Genomic DNA, 23,268 nt, shown 5'->3' with positions numbered 1-23,268 from the left:
AGACACAAAAGTCTGGCACAACAGGTTCATATTTTTGAAAATATATTAAAGTTTGGCTTTGAATAAAGCAAAAAAAAAAAACTGATATAAGGTCAACCTAGCACAGAGTATGCTGGAAAATCACAACTCCATTTTTGGAACTCATGGTTAACTGCTCATTAGGCAGAGGTCTCATCTGACCAAATATGGACTGAACCCAAATAATATTATTCTTCCAGGAAAAAACAAAAAGTTGAAACGCGAAGACATGGTTATGACAAACTGGTGTCACTAAGCCTATCTGATCAAAAAGGAATGTAAAAAATGGGAAGCCATGGGGTCAGACAATAATGGAATGTAACATAAGTGCACTACCTCTTTTCACTTACCTGGAGGGAAAAGGGCCAAACATGCAGGAGGAGTGTCCAGAGAAAGATGGTGAGAGGTAGATTTATGACTTTTTGAAAGTATATGAAGCTGCACATCTAATAGTCAGGAAACCTTAATCCTTAATGTAGAAAAGAAATTTTATCTTCTGTCAACCAGTAGTTGTCTTTTTCTTTTCTGTATCCTGAGGGACAGAGTAATGGATGTGAACTAAGAAATTGCTTTGAATAAGACCTCAGGGCCCATTTTTCTTATTGATTAATTTAGGTACAGTACTAAGGTGGCACACTGGTGCAGTGCTAAAAGCTACTGACACACCACTGCAGAGACCAGGTAAGTATCAGAATGGAGTTTAAGTATTCACTTCACGTCAATGTAAGTTTTCCCTGTGTACTCACATTTTGTCCTACAGTCACATGATGCTGACCATATCAGGTTAAACAGACCATCTTATTCTCTGTATAAGTGTATGTGAACATCATATATAAAATTCCTCCTGCCATAATATCCTATGCTGAGGCAGTACAATGTAGTGTCATGTGCTATAGAGCAGGGGTAGGCAACGTCAGTCCTGGAGTGCCACAGTATGTGCAGGTTTTTGTTCCAACCCAGTTCCTTAACGAGAACTCAATTATTGCTGATGAAGCACATATTGCTTAAGTGACATGTTAATGCTTCATTTTACTGGTTTCGCTTGTTAAGGTTCTCCAACCTTAATTGCTTATTTCAATCTTAAACTGCTGCATTCAGTGTTTTAATTGCTCCTTATTAGCAATAAGATGTAAAACAGGGGTAGGCAATGTCGGTCCTGGTGAGCCGCAGTGGCTACAGGTTTTCATTCAACCCAATTGCTTAATTAGAAACCAATCATTGCCAATCTCAGACCTTATTTAATTTTATGGCTTGTTAGTCTGTGCAATGTAAGGCTTTTATATCGCAGATTTTTTTCCTTTCCAAGGATATCATCCAAATGATTTGAAGCCTAAAACAGATCATTTTCAGTCTGTCACATTTTTCTATTAAGTGTTTTATTAAATCAAACCGTGCATGATGAACACACACAGATGTAATTGGAAAAAAGCTAGCTGGAGAACTGCTGGCTGCTTTGTCTTTTACATCTTATTGCTAATAAGGAGCAATTAAAACACTGAATGCAGCAGTTTAAGATTGAAATAAGCAATTAAGGTTGGAGAACCTTAACAAGCAAGACCACTAAAATGAAGCATTAAAATGTCACTTAAGCAATATGTGCTTCATCAGCAATAATTGATTTCTCGTTAAGGAACTGGGTTGGAACAAAAACCTGCACATACTGTGGCACTCCAGGACCGACGTTGCCTACTCCTGCTATAGAGGATAGACAGGCATACCAACTGGGATGGAAGATGATGTGTTGCCAAGCATGGAGGCTGCAATGGAGGGACAGAATGAATGGAGGTGTAACTTGACCCAAATGGTTTTTGATTGCTGTCCCAGTTGGGATGATAGAATAGTGGACAGATGGGGTGAGGCTGGAAGTCAAAGACAATTAATTACTCCATATGAGAGGTGGAAGTTTCCCTCTGAACTGGTCCCAGTTTCGACATCCACACGGTTGGCTGTGACTTGGAAACGCAGTCCTGTCAGGATCCTTGGGTGCCTCGAGAGGTCACTGCCGGGGATGCTCTCCCTGCTTTCTGCATAAACCGGAAGTCATTCTGACATACAAGCACGTAGCACCAGAAGTACTCCCAGGTTCAATATAAAACAATATACATTACTTCACTCAGGGAGTCAGCAAGTCAGGAGGAGACAGACGATGCTCACTAAGGAAGGGTGAAGGAGAAGGGAAAGCATTTATCATGGTGTATTTTGTTGGATTGAGCCTAACAAGCTATTGTTATCTAATAAAAAAATGATATTTTATGTTGGAACCTGTGGTGGGTTGGCACCCTGCCCGGGATTGGTTCCTTGCCTTGCGCCCTGTGTTGGTGGGGATTGGCTCCAGCAGACCCCCCGTGACCCTGTGTTCAGATTCAACGAGTTGGAAAATGGATGAATGGATGTTGGAACTGTGTTTGAAGTGGTTGTGCCTGGGGGCTCTGGGTCTTCCCCTAGTGGTCACAGTAGTAATTTTGCTACATGTAGGCTACTATGCTACAAAAAAAAGACACGATCACCCAAAAAACATCTAAATGTGTCCTTAGACAAAATTACTTATTTTACTCTGACTGCCTAATAGAATTGGACTCTTTAGATATCATATAGAATTGGGGGCTACTTAGGGGACCTGATCTGGATTTTCAGAATTTTCCAAGGTAATGATTAAATAGATCAAGCAAAATTCTATTAAATAATTAGTAATGCACAAACTCAAAAACAGTTTGAGTGGAAGTGGTGTTGAGATGGAAATCATGAAGTATTCTTTCAGGGTTATGGACATAGTAAACCAAAACAAAGCCCTATAGCTGAAACAAAAAAATCCAACAGCTTTTAAAAGGTACCTATATGAAACATTGGACAATTTGTATACATTAAGTAACCAAGCTTAAAAGTCTGAAAGCTATGAGCTAATTTTCAGACTTATATTTTTGCATGCATAGACTCTTGTTTCCAATGTTGATGGGAAGGTTGACAGCAAACCTTCAAAAAGCCTAAAAAGCTGGTTCAGGAAATTGAACAGCAGGTGATTTTCAGTATTGGCTGATGATACTATATTATTGCTTTCATCCAGTCTTTTTTGTTTTTTATAGTAAGTATAAACAGCATCATTGGTAATTTACCACACAACATAGGTCTTTCCTTTTACACAGGTAAATCTTTAAGATTTAGCTCTATTGGCTCAGTCATACAGCCTACCAGCATACCAGATGGTTGGCTTCATATAGTATCAATAAATCTGCCTGTAATATAAAATTGAACAGCACCCTAAAATGCAATGAACAACATTTGTCACTGGTCCAGTTATGGCTTTTTGTTCGCTGTGATATAAAACACAGCTGCGATCCATGACCCTTACGAGCAGGCCAATTGTCCCTAAGTTAAGAAATATAATTTTTTTTGCCTATTCATGAAAACTAACTACAGCATGTCAACCAACTATTTATGAATCACTTCTTTGGCAGCAACATGCTGCATTCTTTTTTAGGTCACATTAAGGTACCTTTCCAGATTCATTTTCTCTGTTTCCTCCTTACTCAAGAACATTCAAAGGCTCATTATTTGAAATAAACGTTTAAGTGAATTTAGAACACTGGCAAGGAAGTCTTGCTTGTTTCTTATACGAAGGACTTTAAAACATTAAAATAGTAATTGGCCACAACAAAAAGGACAATGAACAGTCATGTAGCAGGAAGTTTTGTTCCCTTGAGAAAATTTAAAAAAAGAAACACAAAAATAATCTCTCAACAATCTGTCTTGGATAAATATAATTTTTCTCAAATACTCCATTTAATTACATAAATATTTTTGAAGCAATCTGTATCCATCACAATGGAGAAAGTCACTGAATTTCAGCACTGCAGGAAAAAAATGGTAATAGACTAAGAGTAAGAATGTGCCCCTCATTTTAGTGCATGGTGCATTACTTGTAAAAAGCTGATCTTTTTTTTATTTCATATATTTAAGTTTATACATATCATGTATTAGTTTACAGCATGACCAAGAATTAGTGGATTCAGAGGTAAGATTCCCAGTCTGTGATTAATGTGGAGGAGAGCTCAGATGGTCTGGAGAATACCCAGCCAAGATAATTTTTCAATTATTTTTCTCACTTACAAGCTAAAGCGTTTCCCCTTTGTTGAAAAACCTGGTCTGGAAACTTTGTTTTATACATTTACTATTAAACAGAAAAATCTTGCTACTGTCAACTGAGGCCATTTAGTCACAACTGCCCATATTTACAATCAGCATTCTTCACCAATTCTTTATAAGCTACCATTGTCAATATTTGAGTTTGCGGATTGCAGAGTGGTTTCCTCATCATATTCTTTTACTTTGTAACCAGAGATGAAAAAAGCACTAGTGATCAATGTAATGCTGTGATCTCTGAGCCTGATTTTATTTAAATGTGCTTATGTTTACTACACATACATAAAAGCAATATAATGTATTCCAGTACATAAGTAAAATTTGCAAATAGCTGAAGAATTGTCCATGGCATCTGTTTTAATGTAATGACTGTTAAGAGGGACTTTGAAGAAAGACAGTGATTGAAACAAGTGTACTGTTCCAGCTTCACAGAAGTAAGGTTAATCATGTAGCTTGTCAAGCAAATAAACAAAAAAAAAATGCTGAATTGGTCTGAGGAAAGCCTAAGCCATATGTGTTCAAAAACAATTTTATGCATTGTAAGAGGAGTGGCGGGTGGATAGAGACAAATGGAGAAGCTCAAAAATGCTATTAACACTTAACCGGTGCTCATCTGCTCCTTCTTTATAGATTTTCAGGAGAGGGTCAGAGGCTACAGTATTACTAAAAAAAGGTTTCACTGTATTAGCAAAGAATAGATTCCATACTTGTTAATGTTTATAAAAATGAATATTCTTACTTTTAGAACCAAACAATGTTAAAAAAAAGTATAAAAAGAATGGTTAAATGTTACTGAAAACAGAAGCCTGATAAAATGCACAGATGAAGTTCATTCATTCTTTCATTCTTTGCATTTATATAGCGCTTTTCTCACTACTCAAAGCGCTCAGCAATTGCAGGTTAAGGGCCTTGCTCAAGGGCCCAACAGAGCAGAGTCCCTATTGGCATTTACAGGATTCGAACCGGCAACCTTCCGATTGCCAGTGCAGATCCCTAGCCTCAGAGCCACCACTCCGCCTGTTTGGACATCCCATCTGGCACATGCCAGACAGAAATGCCTCTGACTCCTCCAAAGATAAACATACAATTTTCAAAGATCCCACTGAAGAATTGTAAGATGATTTCATTGTTCAAAGGATTCTCTTTGAATGATATACCATATGTATATACTCTGATCAGCCACAACATTAAAATCACCTGCCTAATATTGTGTACGACTCCCTCGTGCTACCAAAACAGCACATGTCCTCTGGTGTCCTGTGGTATCTGGCACCAAGACCTTAGCAGTAGATCTTTCAAGTCCTGTAAGTTGCAAGGTTGGGCCTTTGTGAATCAGACGGTTTTTTTTTGTTTGTTTTTTCTAGCACATCCCACAGATGTTTAATCGGATTAAGATCAAGGGAATTTTGAGGCCAAGTCAACACTTTGAACTCTTTGACATGTTACTCAAACCATTCCTGAACAATGTTTGCAGTGTGGTAAGGTACATTATCCTGTTGGAAGAGGCCACTGCCATTAGGGAATACCGGTGCCATGAAGTGGTGTATGTGATCTGCAACAATCTGTAGTTAGGTAGTACATGTTAAAGTAACATTCAAATGAATGCCAGGACAACATTGTCTATAGCATGCCTTCTTCTCATAGTGCATTCTGCAGACATCTCTTTCCCAGGGAAGCAATACTTATGCAACTGGCAGTCTACAGAACTCATCAGACCAGGCCACCTTTTTTCATTGCTCCATGGTCTAGTTGTGTTCAACAAGACCTCTCAAGGTGTTCTATGGTATATTGCATCATGACATTAGCAATAGGTCCTCTTATTCCTGTAAGTTGCAAGGTCAAGATGCTGCACATCAGACTTTTTTTCTCCAAAACATCCCAATTGGATTGAGATTTGGGGAATGTGGAGGTCAAAGCAACAGTCTGAACTCTCATCACGTTCCTCAAACCACTCCTTAAAAATTCATATTTATTGTAGGAGGACACATTATTCCGCTGAAAGATGCTACTTTCATTTGGGAATACTGTTGCTATGAAAAGTGTACTTAGTCTGCAATGATATGTAGGTAGGTGGTACACAGCAAATTAACATCCACAAGTATGTCCATACACAGGATTTTCCAGCAAATTTCGCCCAAAGCATCACACTCCCTCCACCGGTTTATTTTCTTCCCATAGTGCATCTTGGTGCCATCTCTTCCCAAGGTGAATGATACACATACATCTGGCTATCCACATGATGCAACAGAAAAAGGGATTCATCAGACCAGGAGACCTTCTTTCATTGATTCAAGATCCAGTTCCGATGCTCACATGCCTATTGTAGGAGATTTCAACAGTAGACAGGGGTAAACATGCGCATACGACTGGTCTACAGTTACGCAATACCATATATGTGTGTGTCATGACATATTACACAAATAATCATCATTAAAACTATCTGATTTGTGCCACAGTAGCCCTTCTGTTGGTTCGTAGTAGATGGAGTAGCCTTAATTGACCTCTCACATCGATGACTCCTGGCCACCTGACAATCTATCAGCAGTTTGTGGTTTTTCCCTCCTAGAACCAGTATCGGTAGGTTACTCATCACGACTGACCATAGGCACCCCACAAGCCTTGGTGTTTCAGAAATGTTCTAACCCAGTTGTCTGGCAATCAAGATTTGGCCCTTATAAAAGGTCAATGAGACAGTAAACATCATTCACACAGGAGTGGTTATAATGTTTGACTGATCAGCGCATGTTCTCTTAGAAAACAGTACACACATTCTAGTTAATTTTAAAATGGTTTCATTTAAAAAACCCTTAATCACACTTGCAGGATGCTGATAATCTGGCTAAAAACAGCATTTATATGGTTTTGAATATACGCAGGACATAAAAAGTTGCAATCATAAGTAGATACACCCCGTGAAATTTAAAATAAAAGGTTCCAAAGTGAGTCTTTTATGCATGTAGCACATGATTAATGAAAGGAAGCACTAATGATGCCTAAACTGTAAAATTTCATTATATTAAAAGATAAATCATGAGCACCATGCTAGTATTAGTAATGTAACTGCTAATTGGGGTAATTCATGATCTTCATTGCTATTCTCACCCTGGCCTCTAGCTAGAAAATACAGTACATTTTACTTCCCCCAAGAAATGGAAAATTCTGGAGGGTACACAGTGTAATTAAACAACAATCAATAACATGACATTGTTGGAACAAGCTAAAGAAGTGATGTGCCTCAGCAAGGGTGCATCCCCAGACAACAGAGATAATTTGAGCATATACTGAGGCATATGAAATAATCTAGGCATACAGTGAGGAGGCCCTTAGAGGACCTCCCTTGTAAAGTGTGGAAAGTAAGACCCTTTGTGAGGAGAATTATGACAGAGACTGAACTAGCCAGAGAAATATAACTGCTCATCTGGAATGGGAGTGCCTGAGTATTTTCTAAAAGTAGGTTGAGACTGTTGCAAGAAGAAGGAGGGAAATTTAACCTGCCCTTCTTAGCTTGCTATTATAGAGACACTCGGCAGGAACAAACAGCATAATATGAAAGAAAATGAAGAATGGATATTACTGTAACACAAATGGATGATGATTGAGCTACATTTTTTACATTTACTGTAATGTAGGCAAATTAAAACTAACAATCATGGTGGCTACAGTATACCACAAAACCATATGTTGTCTTACAGTGAGCACTTGACTTCTGGAACCGAAGATACCCTGTTATTCCAGCTCTCCCATCTGGAGGGCAGATGAGATATAGCTGCCCAAGATCTTTTAAATTCTTCTGTTGGTACTGTGTCTTGGAGAATTTTTTTCTAAAACTCCTACATTTTTTTCTATTCTCAATATTGTGATGGCAATTTTATATTTACAGTTTTACAACACACAAATTCATTGGAGTCTTTGGCTTTGAAAACAAGGTTTTGGGTTCTAGTTAGTCTTATTTTTATCATTATTTTTCTCATCTGTATATGTTTAACAGTGACTTTTTTGTTTCACTGTTTTCATTACTTTTTTTATGTCACTTGTCATTGATGTCACCAGCCACAATGGTTCCCAGGGCTGTGCAAATGCTGTGACATGTGCATGAGCATCCTTAAACACCCAAAGGAAAACAACAAAGAAAAGAAAGGAACCGAGTTTAAACGTACCAATAAAACTTTTTAGATAGTAAATGACTTTCTTTTTATGGCTTGACCTTTACAGGTCTTTGACTATGAGATCGTGTTAGGTACAAATATTTAGCTTGTATGAAATCATTTGTGTGGTGCAAGCATAATGCTTCAGTGATTTGTGATGCCAGTTTAAAAGAGGTTCATAACTCACGATGACCAATTCCTACATTAACTTCAATCACTTCTGTAATATCAAAAATATAATGTGCAGGAGCATCGTAGAACCAAAAGGGAAACACATGGAAACCATTTGACGAAGACGTTGCCATTCTATGCAATTCAGAGGATTCTAAATGTACATAATCATATGCAAGTTATGGCGTCTGGACATTTGGAATACAGATTTAAGCTATTTTATTTAGTAGAACATGCAGGCATTTGTTGAATGGGCTTAAATAGAAGTATTAAAAAGGTCACTGGTGAGAAACTGTTCAGGGCACCACCTTCCTTTATTTCCCTACATCAAACAAAGAGACTGACCATGAACCTGGGACTTCTAAGTCAGTAAACATTAACTTATCCAGCTAAGCTAAAAGGATTTCCATCCTTTACTAAGTGATCCTGGACAAGCTCATAAATGTAACCAGTGAGACATTGCTAAATGGAATTCCTTTTTGCTCAGCTGCTTAAGTTAGTCTCTTACTGACACTTAGGCCAAAGGCTTGTGGCCAGCTTTTCCATGTGATGATGTGAAATGGACAAAGATAGGACCCTGAGCGATTCCTTGTCTTTGACAAAAGTTAGCATGACAGTAAAAGTAGAGAACACTAGTAGCTAGAAAAAAAAAAAAGACTCATTTACATCCACATCTACCAAGTGATTTCTTATAAACCCAAGTGATCACAATCTGTTCCTTTAATAGTACAGAATTTGCGAGCATTAAACATCACAGGCTATGCTTATCTTCCTGTGTACCAGTCTACAAAATGTGTCAATGATTGAACCTCCTAATGTTATCAACTACCTGCAAAGTTACAGCAACTACAACCCATTTATTATGACTATCCATTTGTAATGAAACAAAATACGATTATGGCCTGGTTCAGCTGGTCTTACATACTTTAAACGGTTCATTACTCGCATTACAAAACTGAAATGCAAAGATATGGGAAGAGAGTATACCAAAGGGAATGCTCTTACAATAAATTAGATAAGCTAAAGCAATCACATCATTCATTCCCAGAAGTCCACAAAGTATTTTACCTGTTCTCTAGATCTGCCATGGTCAGGTTGCGGCTAATGAAACACATTTTCAGTGGGATGACCTTCTTATCCTTGTTGCTAGCCAAATGCTTTGGAGAACCTGAATCCTCACTGCCACTGAGGCTGGGTGACTGAGGCCGCACATTATCCCACGGGAGGTCTGCCACCAAGGTTGGCTTTTTAAACAGAGGAGTCACTTCTTTGATATATTTAACTGTGGAGAAAGCAAGAGAACAACAGAAATTAAGACAAAAGGAAGTACAAAACAAAGAAACAAATAAATAAATAGGTCAGTTAAAGCTTGTTCATCTCATTTACTCCAGTGTTCAAGCAAATGAATTTTGTTTAAACCTTGCTGGTAAACCTTTCACTATGCTCAATCTAAGCTTCTATAGTTTAAACTTTATACCTCAATGGAAATTGTACATTATCTTATATAATGCTTAAGATATCTGTGCAATTTTTTTCTTGTTGCATATTTACAGATGTACATTTTATTTCATTGCACATTTAATAAGCTGTCAGCTAACATAATCATCCACGCTGTTTTACAGCAAAAGTTCTGAATTAAAACCCCTCAGGCACAGACTCTGATTTCTGCATTCTCACAAGCACGCTCTGTTTTCAGCTATTTAAACTCCTCGATTCAATTACATGTTTTTTTTTTCTTTTCTTTTTCTCTCTCTCCCACATGCATGCTGAATTAAACTAAAGTATCAGATTTGACTGAGTCACTTTCTTAAAAGCTGCCTGGTTTAATCAAATTACAAACTGTTGTCATAGTCTCCAAGTTGTAAACTCAATCACAGCACTTGTTTACACAAAAGATAAAAAGTCAAACTTTGACAAAGCAAAACACACATGCACCTCTGACGAAATGTATCATATCATAACATACAGAAGAAAGTTCACAGTTTCTAAATTACAAGGTGAATGTGATGTTAAACACTTAAATTAGTACATAAAATGTATGTCAGCACTTCATGTACCTATTATACAGCCAATATACTGCATTGTAATAAGGTAGCCCTCGTGTGTGTATGTTTGCATACTGTAAAAAGGACAAGCAGGGATTCTGGTTTTAATTGAAACATAGAACATATACACGGCATGATCTATATAGTGTCGTCGCAAGACAAAAGAGGTTTGAGTAATTAATTTAATTATTTTGCAATAATTTAATTATTTTGCAAAACAGCAAATGTCACATTCATGCTCAAATACTGATGTCACCAGCACCATTAACCAAACTCTAAATGGCTGATAAGGCAAGGTAACTCAATTGTTCTGTCTCACGTCACGCCATACTTTGCTGAAATGATGGAACAGTTCAAAACTCAGGTACATATGCCATATGGACAAAATATTGGACACGCCCTCCTTAATTATCAAATTCAAGTCTTTCAATCAGACCCCATTGCCACAGGTGTATAAAATCAAGCAACCTTAGTCATGCAGTCTCCATTTACAAACATTTGTGAAACAAGATGGGTCGTTCTGAAGAGCTCAGTGACTTCAAGAGTGGTAATGTGATAGGATGCCACCTTTGCAATAAGATGGTACATGAAACTTCATCCCTGCTGGATATTCCACGGCCACGGCCAACTGTAAGTGGTATTATTGGAAAGTGGAAGCATTTAGGAACAACAGCAACTCAGCCACGAAGCAGAAGACCATGTAAAGTCACAGAGCGGGGTCAACGACTGTTAAGGTGCATGGTGTATGGTGTATAAAAAAGTCACCAACGCACTACTGATTCCATAGCTGAAGAGTTCTGAATTTCACTGGCATTAATGTAAGCACAGAAACTTTGCAGTGGGAGCTTCATGGAATGGGTTTCCATGGCTGAGCAGCTGCATGCAAGCCTCACCTAACCTAGGCCAATGCCAAGCATCGGATGGAGTGGTGGAAATATGTTCTATGGACTGACGAATCATGCTTCTCTGTTTGGCAGGTCAAATGGGCGAGTCTGGGTTTGGTGGATGCTGGCAGAACGTTACCTGGGTGATTACATTGTGCCAACTGTGAAATATAGTGGAAAAGGGATAATGGTGTGGGGTTGTTTTTCAGGGTTTGGGCTAGGTTGCTTACTTCCAGTGAAGGGCAGTTTTAATGCTTCAGCATGCCAAGACATTTTAGACAACGCCATGCTTCCAACTTTGTGGAAACAGTTTGGTGAAGACCCTTTTCTATTCCAGTGTGAATGTGCCCCAGTGGACAAAGCACAGTCAATAAAGACATGGCTGGATGAGTTCGGAATGGAAGAATATGACTGGCCCGCACAGAGCCCTGACTTCAACCTCATCGAACACCTTTGGGATGAACTGGAATGGAGACTGTAAGTCTGGCTTTCTCATCCAATATCAGTGCTTGACCTCATAAATGTTCTACAGAATGAATGAGCACAAATTCCCAAAGAAACACTCCAAAACCTTGTGCAAAGCCTTCCAAGAAGATTGGAAGTTGTTATAGCTGCAAAGGGGCCACCAATTCTATATTAAAGTCTATGTATTTCAGTGCAATACCATTAAAATCCCTGTTGGTGTAATGGTCAGGCGTCCCAATACTTCTGCCCATATAGTGCAATTTTCCGCAATGTACCAGTAAGAAATTGGCTCCACATTGACAGGTTATAGAATAAGTCAGGTTGTCACAACCATGCATGGAGAAATATCAAGTTGAATTTAATTTAAACATACAGGAAAGGCTGTGTGAAGTTTTAAAAAACAAAATAGCATCAATAATTTATTTGGGTAAAAAGGGCTAAAGTCTATGTCAGAGTCTGGGTAAAAAGGGCTAAAGTCTATGTCAGAGTCTAATCTGAAAAAGTATCTGTTCTTAAAAAAGTTAAAAAATAACATGATTAAACTAAATCTGTGTTTTTGGAATTACTGCAAGTTTGTCTAACTCTTTCATACACCATATATACACAGTTGGCCTACGGTGGATACCAAAGATTATATACTCATAATGAGATTTCAGCTTTTGTTTCTGTGAAGGCTAAAATGAAGGAAAAAAAAACCCAAAACATGTCAGACCTTTTTCACCGTTAAAAAAGATCTTCAAAGTGAAAACCAAAATGAAAACCAAAAAAATTAAAGCTTATCAACACCTTGGATGCAGAAGTGTGCACACTCATTATAACAGGGTTTGTAACTGTTTTCAGATTTCACCAATCACGTTCTAAATCAACCACTTGCATAATTTGCCACCATGTGACACAAACTGAATATTAGCCCTGAATAAAATCTGACCTTATCAAAGATGTAAGAAGGTCTTCCATGATTTATATTGATTAAAGGCTGACATTGACAAAAGCTAAAATGTCACTAATGGGGGTTAGGCATTTGATATCCACATTACATACACAAAAACAGTGCCTTTTTTTTTTTTTTTAAATAAATAATTACTTTGGGCTTGCCATTATATACACGTATGTGTCTGTTGCCAATAAAACTGCAGCACTGGCACGTAGAAAACAAAGCAAAAAATCTAAACAAAATATAAAACTGCTGCAATAAGTATATCTTTTCATTTTTTTATAACTAATTCTAATTCAAGTTCACAGGGTATTTGCAAGAAAGGAGGAACCAGGTCTAGAAAGGGTCCAGAGTCCATCACAGCATTGAAATATATAAAATATAATACTAAAACAAATATACGATGTGTCAATACACACAATATTCTTCATCATAATAAATCCTAATATTCACTGACAACGATTATGAATTTCTAATTTGATCTCATGCTTGAGATAGAGGAAAAAACATCACTCACGCTCTTCTTGGTTTTAAAATCCGAGTACATCGAGGTGCTGAGGCTATAACACTCCAGTTCAAATTTGTTATGGATTGCAGAGGAATGAGAATGCATGAAGGAGCAGATAAACATATTCATCTAATTTCTGTGTGGCCAGGATGGTGGAATAATCACTTTATTGGCAAGCATAACATAATTTAGTGAAGGACTTAACTATAGCAAGATTTAAACAAGTAAATCTACTTAATGCAGCCAACATAATTAATCTCAACGGACTGAAAAATGTAAAAATTTTACTGCAATGCACAGCCATTGATTTCATAAATAGCAAAGATGTCCATTTAAAAGTTGCTTACTGTGTTCCAGTTTTCAACAATGTCAGTGTGGATAAGTTTAACCTGCTACTTCTTTCTCCTGTTCAGACAAATATGGGATATAATAACAATTTTCTTTTTTATCCCCTGATGCTCTTGTAAATGTAAATGTCACCTCCACATTTGGTTCTAAGGGCCAGTTTACACTTCACACTCAGAACACTTACACACACGCATCATGGCTGCCACGTGCTCCCAGCGTTCTTTTGGCATGTCTTCTGAGCACATCATCAGAAATTAACACGATGTGTGCCTGAGTTGCGGTACCAGCAAAAATATGGGTAGCATGTGTGTTCAAGTTTTGACGTTAGTATTGTTGCTTACTATCAACATGTGATAGCAAGCTGCAATGCAGCTCCAACATGATCAAACTGTGTGCTTCGATGTTTGATGAATGGTTCAATGCAGTGAAGCAAATCATCAATCTTAAATGCTGACATGCAAAAATATTCCTGGTGCTTTTCTTCATCCTTTTCTCCAATAGGCAATAACCGTGTTGCATATTCCCCTTTTTTTTTTTTTTTACATCTTCGCAACAGTGTCAGAATGCAAAGAATTTTTATCTTGAACATCTTTCTTCCCACAATTCAATACACTGTGAAACCAGATGTTGTTATCACATCATGAGGATTTCTCACACAGCCACCTGGTGGAATCCTCCAGATTTACTTAAAGTCCATGCACAAATATAGTTAGTTTACTACTTATGCATCAGCAGCATCCTCAAGCACACGCATTGTGTAGAGTGGCAATCAAAGCCTGGGTTTACTATTACTGAAGTACAATGATCAGTAATATTCAGCTTGATGTACATATTGTCTTAGGTTTCTGTTAGTAGTGACAAATACTTTTAAGGTAAGTATTTCAAAGTCAAAGTGAACTTTACTGTCATCTCAACCATATGCAAGTATACAGATAGACAAAATTGCGAAGCTCAGGGTCCACAGTGTAACAACATGAAGTGCAAATAATAAATTAAAAATAGAATTAAAATTTAAATTTAAAACACAAATAAGACTAGATATTGTGCAAAGAGAAGACAAAGAAGTAGTAGCAATATTGATGTGTAGTTGGCAATATGAACATTGATGCAATGTATGGTATTTGTAATCTAGATACATAAATATAGTCAATAGATATGTAATATAATAAATAAATAATAAATATAGATGATACAGAAATTATCAGTGTATGATAATAGTTGTTTAAGACATGTGTAAACAATGACAGGTCAGAGTGTTTCACAGCAGAAGGATATCAAGAGTGTCAAAATACTTAAGGGTCAGTATGAGATTTTCAGTTCTTTTCTACATGAACACTCGTCTTTGCAGGAAAGTGTTTTTAGTTGTGGTTGAGGCAGTGTGGAAGATCTCAGGGGGCAACATGGTGTTAAGGAGTCTGACAGCTTGGGGGGGTAAAAACTATCCTGCAGCCTGGCAGATCTGGATTTGATGCTGCAGTATCTTCTTTTGGATGGCAGAAGTGTGAAAAGTCCATGTGAGGGGTGTAAGGAGTCCTGCACAATGCTGCAGGCCTTGCGGACACTATGTTTGTAAAATATGTCCTGTAGTGAAGGGAGAGGCACCCCAATAATGTTCTCTGCTATCTTCACTATCCTTTGCAGGCGCTTGTGGTTGGATATGCTGCAGTTGCCATACCAGACAGTGATGCAGCTGATCAGAACACTCGCAATGGTGCCTCTGTAGAACATGGTGAGGATGGAAGGGGGAAAGACTTGCTTGCTTCAGCTGCCTCAGGAAATGTAGTCTCTGCTGGGCTTTCTTGATTAGTGATGAGGTGTTATGCGTCCATGTAAGTTCCTCAGTTATGTGCACACAACAGTCTCCACATCTAAACCGTTGATGCCGAGTGGGATGTGGGCAGGATGTAATTTTCTGAAGTCCACAATTATCTCTTTTGTCTTGTCGACATTGAGAGATAGACTATTGTCTTCACAACATGCGGACAGCCCGTTCAACCTCATCTCTGTATGCTGTTTCATCATCCCTGCTTATCAGTCCAGCACCGTCGTATCATCCGCAAACTTGATGATGTGGTTGGTGCTGTGCATGGCTGTTCAGTCATGAGCTCAGCAGGGTGAAGAGCAGTGGACTAAGCACGCAGCCTTACGGCGCCTCCAGTGCTCAGTGTGATGATGCTGGAAGTGTTGCAGCCCATCCGAACTGACTGGGGCCTCTCTGTCAAGAAGTCCAGGATACAATTGCAGAGGGTGGTGTTCAGGCCCAACCGGCTCAGTTTTACAACCAGCTTTTGAAGGATGATTGTGTTGAAGGTGGAGCTAAAGTCTAAGAATAGCATCCTGACATACAGTATGTGTCTTTTTTATCCAGATGTGTCAGGGAGAGGTGAAGGGCAGAGCATATGGCATCCTCAGTTAACCTGTTTGCACGGTATGCAAACTGAAGAGGATCAAGGGAAGCATGGAGATTCATCTTTATGTGTGACATGACTAACCTTTCAAAGCACTTCATGATGACTGGCAAGAGTATAACTAGTCAGTAGTCATTCAAGCATGTCACTGATGATTTCTTTGGCACTGGTATGATGGTGGTCGACTTGAAGCACGCTGGGACTGACAACTGGCTCAGAGATTTGTTGAAGATATCTGTGAGGACACCAGCCAGTTGACTGGTGCATTCTTTGAGCACACGGCCAGATATGTTGTCAGGTCCTGCAGCCTTGCATGGATTGACTCTGGATAGAGTCCTCCTGACATCAGTTGTGGAGAGACAGAGTACCTGGTCAGTGGAGGGAGGTGTTGCTTTTCTTGCAGGCTCTTTTTTCTGCACCCCAAACCGTGCGAAGAAGGTAAATAAATAACATAACATTCTTAGACCTACTTACTCTAGTTTTCAGGATTGCGGGGCGGGCACAGCCAACTCCAGCAGTATTTTCATATTTGCATATTACAGATTTATACAGGGACTAAAATCAAGAAACACCAGAACAGGCTTCTTTGAGAGTACTTTTATCTTACATTTAAATTCAAAAAGAGAGACTCCTATCACCTCTATTACATTTACTAATGAAACAAGGTTAGGGTTAAAAAAAAAGAGAGGAGAAAAAAAAAAAACAGAGGTCTAAGTGTAAATCCTAGCCCCATCATTCCCTTTGCATTGGAAAGGCCCAATATGATTGAATATAGCTGGCTGCATGGATGACCTGTGACAGACTGTCACTCACTCTCTCTAGGTTAGTGTCCTGCCCTGAACCTATTAGTGTTAGAACAGGCTATAGTTCCTTACAACCCTGAATCTCAATAAAGAAAGCTCAACAAGTGAATGGAACAGATGACCATATAAATCTATGCTTTTCTTTTTAATGGCACACAAACTGAGCACTGATGTTTAGTAGACTGGTCTTTCTTAACATTTGATACCACAGACAAGTAGTTCAAAACTTAGCCTTCTGCAGAACCTAAGAGGAAGCCACATAGTTTGTGAACAAAATGTATCTAATTATATGTTTGTGAATATATATTATGCACACACTGCATATATTCACATATATGGCACATCATTTTCTAATCCGCTCAGTCCTGAACAGGGTCACTGGAGATGTTGGTGCAGGGTGCTGTAGCACATCCCAGCTTGCAAAGGGCATAAGGCAGGAACAAACCCTGGACAGGGCATCAGTCCACTGCTGGGTGAACAAAAACACACCCCAACCAAACACTATATACTGTTTGTGTGTGCATATACATCTTCCTGCCCTTTGAGACAAATGTCAGAATTGCCAGATTTATCTTATGAGTATGGATTAGACTATAGCCATGTTGCCTTTTCTTTTAACTAGTAAAATCTGGAGAAGCTTTCATGCACCTTAATGAAAGTGTAAGTGTCAGTGTATCTGTCTGTGCATCTGTCTGGTTGCTAGATCTCGGTCATTCTAAACTATGATGCATCACAAACATCAATACTGCTTTTATGAACCCATACCAAATGACATATAACAGAGACATCTGCATTGCTTAGTGCACTGCAAACGTTACTGATGAGGTCTAGTTAGAGTTCAATCTGTTTTGCACAGCTAGCTTTTCATATAGTCATTTGCTGGATTTGGAGATAAATTACACACTTGAAAATGTTACTCATCTGTATAACTTTTATTACACTAAGATAAATAGCCATTTTTCTAAAAACTACACAATAATGTTGGTAGTGTGAGTGAAGTCTCAACAGTTTGCAAGTCAAATAATCAACACTTTTGTTTCAACAAGACTGTAGTTTGCTTCGACTATCCTCCCTACATTTATGCTCATTTCTAAAATCACACGTGTGATTGAGCTTAAAGAAATATGTTAATGGCTGCAGGAACGGAAAAAAATGTATTGTAATGGCCTAAGAGTTTATTATAGATAAAAACAGGGGGTAAAAACTGAACAATGAGCAGTTCTCTGTATATGGAAAGGCTCTTGCTTGTTGGTACATGGATCAAATGATGTATTGTTACAAAATGTTTAAAATTATGTATAGATTACATCTCATCACCAAAATTTGATACTAAATTTGAGAAAAACATGACAAACTACTTTTCAGTCAGATATTAAGTAGCTTTCATTTGGGAAAGTGCTGGAACAAGTGGTTCAGCCATGTGATGTACTGCAGGAATGTTTTCACCTTCACATTGCAGGCAGTTATTCTAAATTAGTATGTGCTGCCGAGCTGGCCGATGTGTTTAGCTTGTTGAATAGATCCAACTTGTCAATTCAATGTTATTACAGTTAAATTCTTCAAGTGATTGGCAAGATAAATGCATCAGGAAAAACTGAGCAAGTCAGGGTATTGAGGGGTCAGATTAGGTTCACTAACATGTTTGTACAGCTCAGTGATTTTTTTGTACAGCTGCGGTTTATGAGTGAAAACTGGAAGACAACATCCCAACTCACTTATTTTCCGTTTTTAATCTTGTATATCATGAAGATTAATGAATATCAGTAGAGTAGAATATGTTTGTACAAATGTCCAGGCTGAAGAAGCTGATGTTATAGGATTAAGTCGGGAACAGTTGGTGGGTGAATTTAAGATTCCTGCAACATAATCTGGTGCATCTTTTCCAAGAACAATTTTGCAGGTCATCAGCTTAAAAGTGGAAAACAATGCAAGTGAAATTCAAGGTTTAACTAGTAGATGTGCCTCTCATTTATTCTTAACAGTATATACTGTACAAGTTAAGCAGTGTGAAAGAGGCACAACTCTCTTAAGATTAAACAAGCATAATACATAAATAATATGAACTACTGCAATTTTAAGCCTAATTATTCTTTTTTATTATCATTTCTCTGTATTACTTGAAAATAGAGGGGGAGTTAACTGTTTAATTATGAGTATGTGGATTAATATTGTTTCATTTCAAGCTCAAAAGTTACTGTGCATATTTATAAATCAAACAAAACCATCTTACTTTTTGCAGAAGGCAGCACAGCAGAGACAGCCGCTTCACAAACAAGAGAAAACCAATTAATTCCATTTTGTTAGCTGATAGCTAAGCCATTCCACTATATTATCCATACGCTGTGTTAACACTGAAGATTTCTATTTCAACTACATGACATTGTAGGTAGCTCTAGATTCTCTCATGCATAGCATGTTATGGCATAGTATGTGAAGAATGGCTTGCAGGTGCCCATCTTGAAAGAACCAATCGCTTTCACTGACAATTGTTATAAAAATATTAATTGGGGATTTTGTTTTGGGGGAACATTTTTCAGGGCAAAAATTGTTAGCCTGACTGTTGTGTCTGTCCCATAAAGGTCCAAAACCCAGGAGAACATGCGACCTTATGACAGGCAGTGCCCATTTGTGTCTCGACCTACAAAATGTGATCCAGACCTTCTGTATCATTGACAGCATCAATAGAAGGTAGGAACATTAATTTACGGGACAAGAGAGTGAGACAGAAAGATGGTAAAGAAGAGAAGGCAGCTAGAAGAGCAATACTTCATTACATCTGGTGTATGTATTGCTAGAGGGTGGAAAACTAGCGACGTAACAGGTAGCGATCAGAATAAGAGAGGTAAACAAAATAGTAAAGCAAAGACCAAAACTGGGAAGTCAAAATAACTATCATCAAGCTCTCTATGTGAGCCAAAAACTCAGAATCAAAGAAATGTCTTTTACACAAAGTTTTCTTTTAGGAATGTATCTGCTATCTTTTTATAGTGTCAGGATGTCACAGCTAACCTTTTTTCTCGTAGTGTGTATGACATCATACGCCATGCTACTCTTCGTCATTTTCAGGTCATGACAATAAATGGCAGTTCCTGTATAAAACCAAATATGCCATCGAAAAGATGTAAAAATTAACTGAATAACATTAATCAAATATCAAGGCAGGGACCCAGATGTAATTATAAATTCTCCATAACAAAACTGTAAATTGGTGATTACAAAGAATACATAATAGGAGGGTGTAAAAATATTTACTATAAAATGTTATTATTCATGGGAGCTTGTTGCGAAAATAGTATGGTCGGAAATTTACTTCTATATGCATTATTCTATCTTCATTTACCTAAGAAATAAACAGCGAAAAAGGCATTTCCTACAAACCAGCAGAACTCTTCCACTTCAGTATTTTGTCATAGGAGAGTGCATAAATGCAGCAGATGTATCAAATTAACGAATGGCTATAAGAATTTTGAAGACTTGGAGTAGGTCTTCAAGACTAGACTAAAAAGGCTGAATTTGACTTTGCCTTTTAGTCCCATGATGCACTTGGTTTCTTTTCCCCACACATCTGCTAGTGCTGTTGTGTCGTACTCAGCATGGTGAAAAGTACTGCACTCAGGGATCCAGATAAGGCCTGACTAGCATATTATACAATATGACCGCAACATTCCATTCATCTATATATACTGCTCAAAAAAATTAAAGGAACATTTTTTAATAAGAGTAGAGCATCAAGTCAATGAAACTTCTGGGATATTGATCTGGTCAGTTAAGTAGCACAGGGGGTTGTTAATCAGTTTCAGCTGCTTTGGTGTTAATGAAATTAACAGCAGGTGCACTAGAGGGGCAACAATGAGATGACCCCTAAAACAGGAATAGTTTAACAGGTGGAAGCCACTAACATTTTTCCCTCCCCATCTTTTCTGACTGTTTTTTCACTAGTTTTGTATTTGGCTATGGTCAGTGTCACTACTGGTAGCATGACGCAATACCTGGACCCTACAGAGGTTGCACAGGTAGTCCAACTTCTCCAGGATGGCACATCAATATGTGGTATTGCCAGAAGGTTTGCTGCGTCTCCCAGCACACAGTCTCAAGGGCATGGAGGAGATTCCAGGAGACAGGGCAGTTGCTCTAGGAGAGCTGGACAGGGCCATAGAAGGTCCTTAACCCATCAGCAGGATCGGTATCTGCTCCTTTGGGCAAGGAGGAACAGGATGAGCACTGCCAGAGCCCTACAAAATGACCAGCAGGCCACTGGTGTAAACGTCTCTGATCAATCAATCAGAAACAGACTTCATGAGGGTGGCCTGAGGGCCCGACGTCCTCTAGTGGGCCCTGTGCTCACTGCCCACCCAGCACAGAGGAGCTCAATTGGCATTTGCCATGGAATACCAGAATTGGCATGACCACCACTGCCACCCTGTGCTTTTCACAGATGAGAGCAGGTTCACCCTGAGCACATGTGACTAATGTGAAAGGGTCTGGAGAAGCCATGGGGAACATTATGCTGCCTGTATCATCGTTCAGCATGACTGGTTTGGTGGTGGGTCAGTGATAGTCTAGGGAGGCATATCCATGGAGGGATACACAGAGCTCTATAGGCTAGACAATGGTACCTTGACTGCCATTATGCATTGAGATGAAATCCTTGGACCCATTGTCAGACCCTATGCTGATGCAGTGGGTCCTGGTTTCCTACTTGTGCACGACAATGCCAGGCCTCATGTGGCAAGAGTATGCAGGCAGTTCCTGGAGGAAGAAGGAATTGATACCATTGACTGGCCCCCAAGTTCGCCAGACCTAAATCAGTAGAACACCTCTGGGGCATTATGTTTTGGTCCATCTGACGCCTCCAGGTTGCACCTCAGACAGTCCAGGAGCTCAGTGATGCCCTGGTCCAGATCTGGGAGGAGATCCCCCAGGATACCATCCATCATCTCATTAGGAGCATGCCCTGACGTTGTCAGGCATGCATACAAGCATGTGGGGGCCGTACAAACTACTGTGTACGATTTGGAGTTGCTGCAATGAAATTTTGGCAAAATGGACTAGCCTGATGCATCATTGTTTCACTTTGATTTTCGGGGTGTCTTTGAATTCAGCCCTCTGTAGGCTGATTCTTTCGTTCCTAACACATTACCGTGTCCATATCTCTCTTGATATCCAGCATGATTTTTTTCCCCATTTTTTTTGAGCAGTTTGTATATATTTTATTTACCATTTTCAGCATTTTGTTAATAAATATGGCATTAGGTTTATACTTCTCACAGGTCAGCCTTGCCTATCTTGTATTTATAATTAATGCTCTTCTTTCCTCCATGCAACATGTTACATTTGTGTGCATTTAACTCCACTTTCCAAGTATTTGCCCAGTTTCAACCTGTGATCATCCTGGCAGGAACCAAAGCTGAATGGATTGTCAGTCCTTCAACAATGAAGGTGCATGAAAAATGAATATTTCTGGATAATTTATTAAGCTACTCTGTATGCTAAATAAATCATTACACACGTGCCTTGTTCTGGCACAGGAAACCATGAATGCATACAAAAATTCTAAGATTATAAAATGTGAAATTTCTGTTTAGATTAATATACACACATTTTTACATTATGCATCATTCATATTTTTAAACCATGTGCTCAGGTTCACATGCATAAGTAGGACTGGATCAGTGCCAGAGACACAGTGTCTATTACGTTTTACAGCAACAAATAAAGTATCACTGAAAACTGTAATTAAGAGCAATGAACTACTCTAAACACACTATATGCTGCTATTTTTGAATGAAGTGTGCAAAACAGGCTTTTCTACCTCCGTATAACACAAGAGATACTTCAAAATCATCAGGAGAAATCTATCACTTTTCCACAAATTTATAAGAAAAAGCACTGAAGTCATCTTTTTTGAGATTGAAAAACTCATTGAACAGTCTCTATCACCTTCAAAGGCTTTGCTAACTCGGCGTGTAATTAGTTTTTTTTGATGAGTATAAAATTACATTCAGAAGAGATATTATCTTCTACAAGAGGAACAATCATTTTACTTTAAAAGTTTGCCAAACTTACTGTCAAAAGATCTTTACTTTTTTCTGAAAGTCAAAGTCAAACCAGTCCTATATATGGATTTCTATAAGCAGAAAAAAATATTTTTAATTGGATTTCCAGTACACCCAAATAACAAATGTATTAACAATCTTTTTTGTTTAATCCTGTTACTAGGATGAACAGAAGAATTAAAAGAATAATAATAAATTATGGTTAAATCAGCGTATTTGGGGTTGCTTTCAGTCACTCGAGCTTCAGTTTTTTTTTGTTTTTTTTTTTTAACAATGTAATTCTGATTTATAAAAGTTATTTTATTTCTGTGCTTTTTTAATGGGGATGGTAGATTTATGTAGCTTG

At 38.3% G+C, this 23,268-nt stretch overlaps 1 protein-coding gene across 1 annotated transcript in view; it reads right to left on the bottom strand.

The window, feature by feature from the left end:
* Nucleotides 1-23,268, bottom strand: part of sntb2 (syntrophin, beta 2) — a 327,074-nt gene that overhangs the window by 143,032 nt on the left and 160,774 nt on the right. Inside the window, exon 2 of the mRNA XM_028809888.2 lies at nucleotides 9,540-9,753. Within this exon, the coding sequence (XP_028665721.1) occupies nucleotides 9,540-9,753 (214 nt within the window). The remainder of the gene's footprint in view (nucleotides 1-9,539; nucleotides 9,754-23,268) is intronic.

Source organism: Erpetoichthys calabaricus, chromosome 9 (genome assembly GCF_900747795.2).
Source record: "Erpetoichthys calabaricus chromosome 9, fErpCal1.3, whole genome shotgun sequence".
In the NCBI taxonomy this organism is placed as follows: Eukaryota; Metazoa; Chordata; class Cladistia; order Polypteriformes; family Polypteridae; genus Erpetoichthys; species Erpetoichthys calabaricus.
This window is presented reverse-complemented; position numbering and strand designations above follow the sequence as displayed.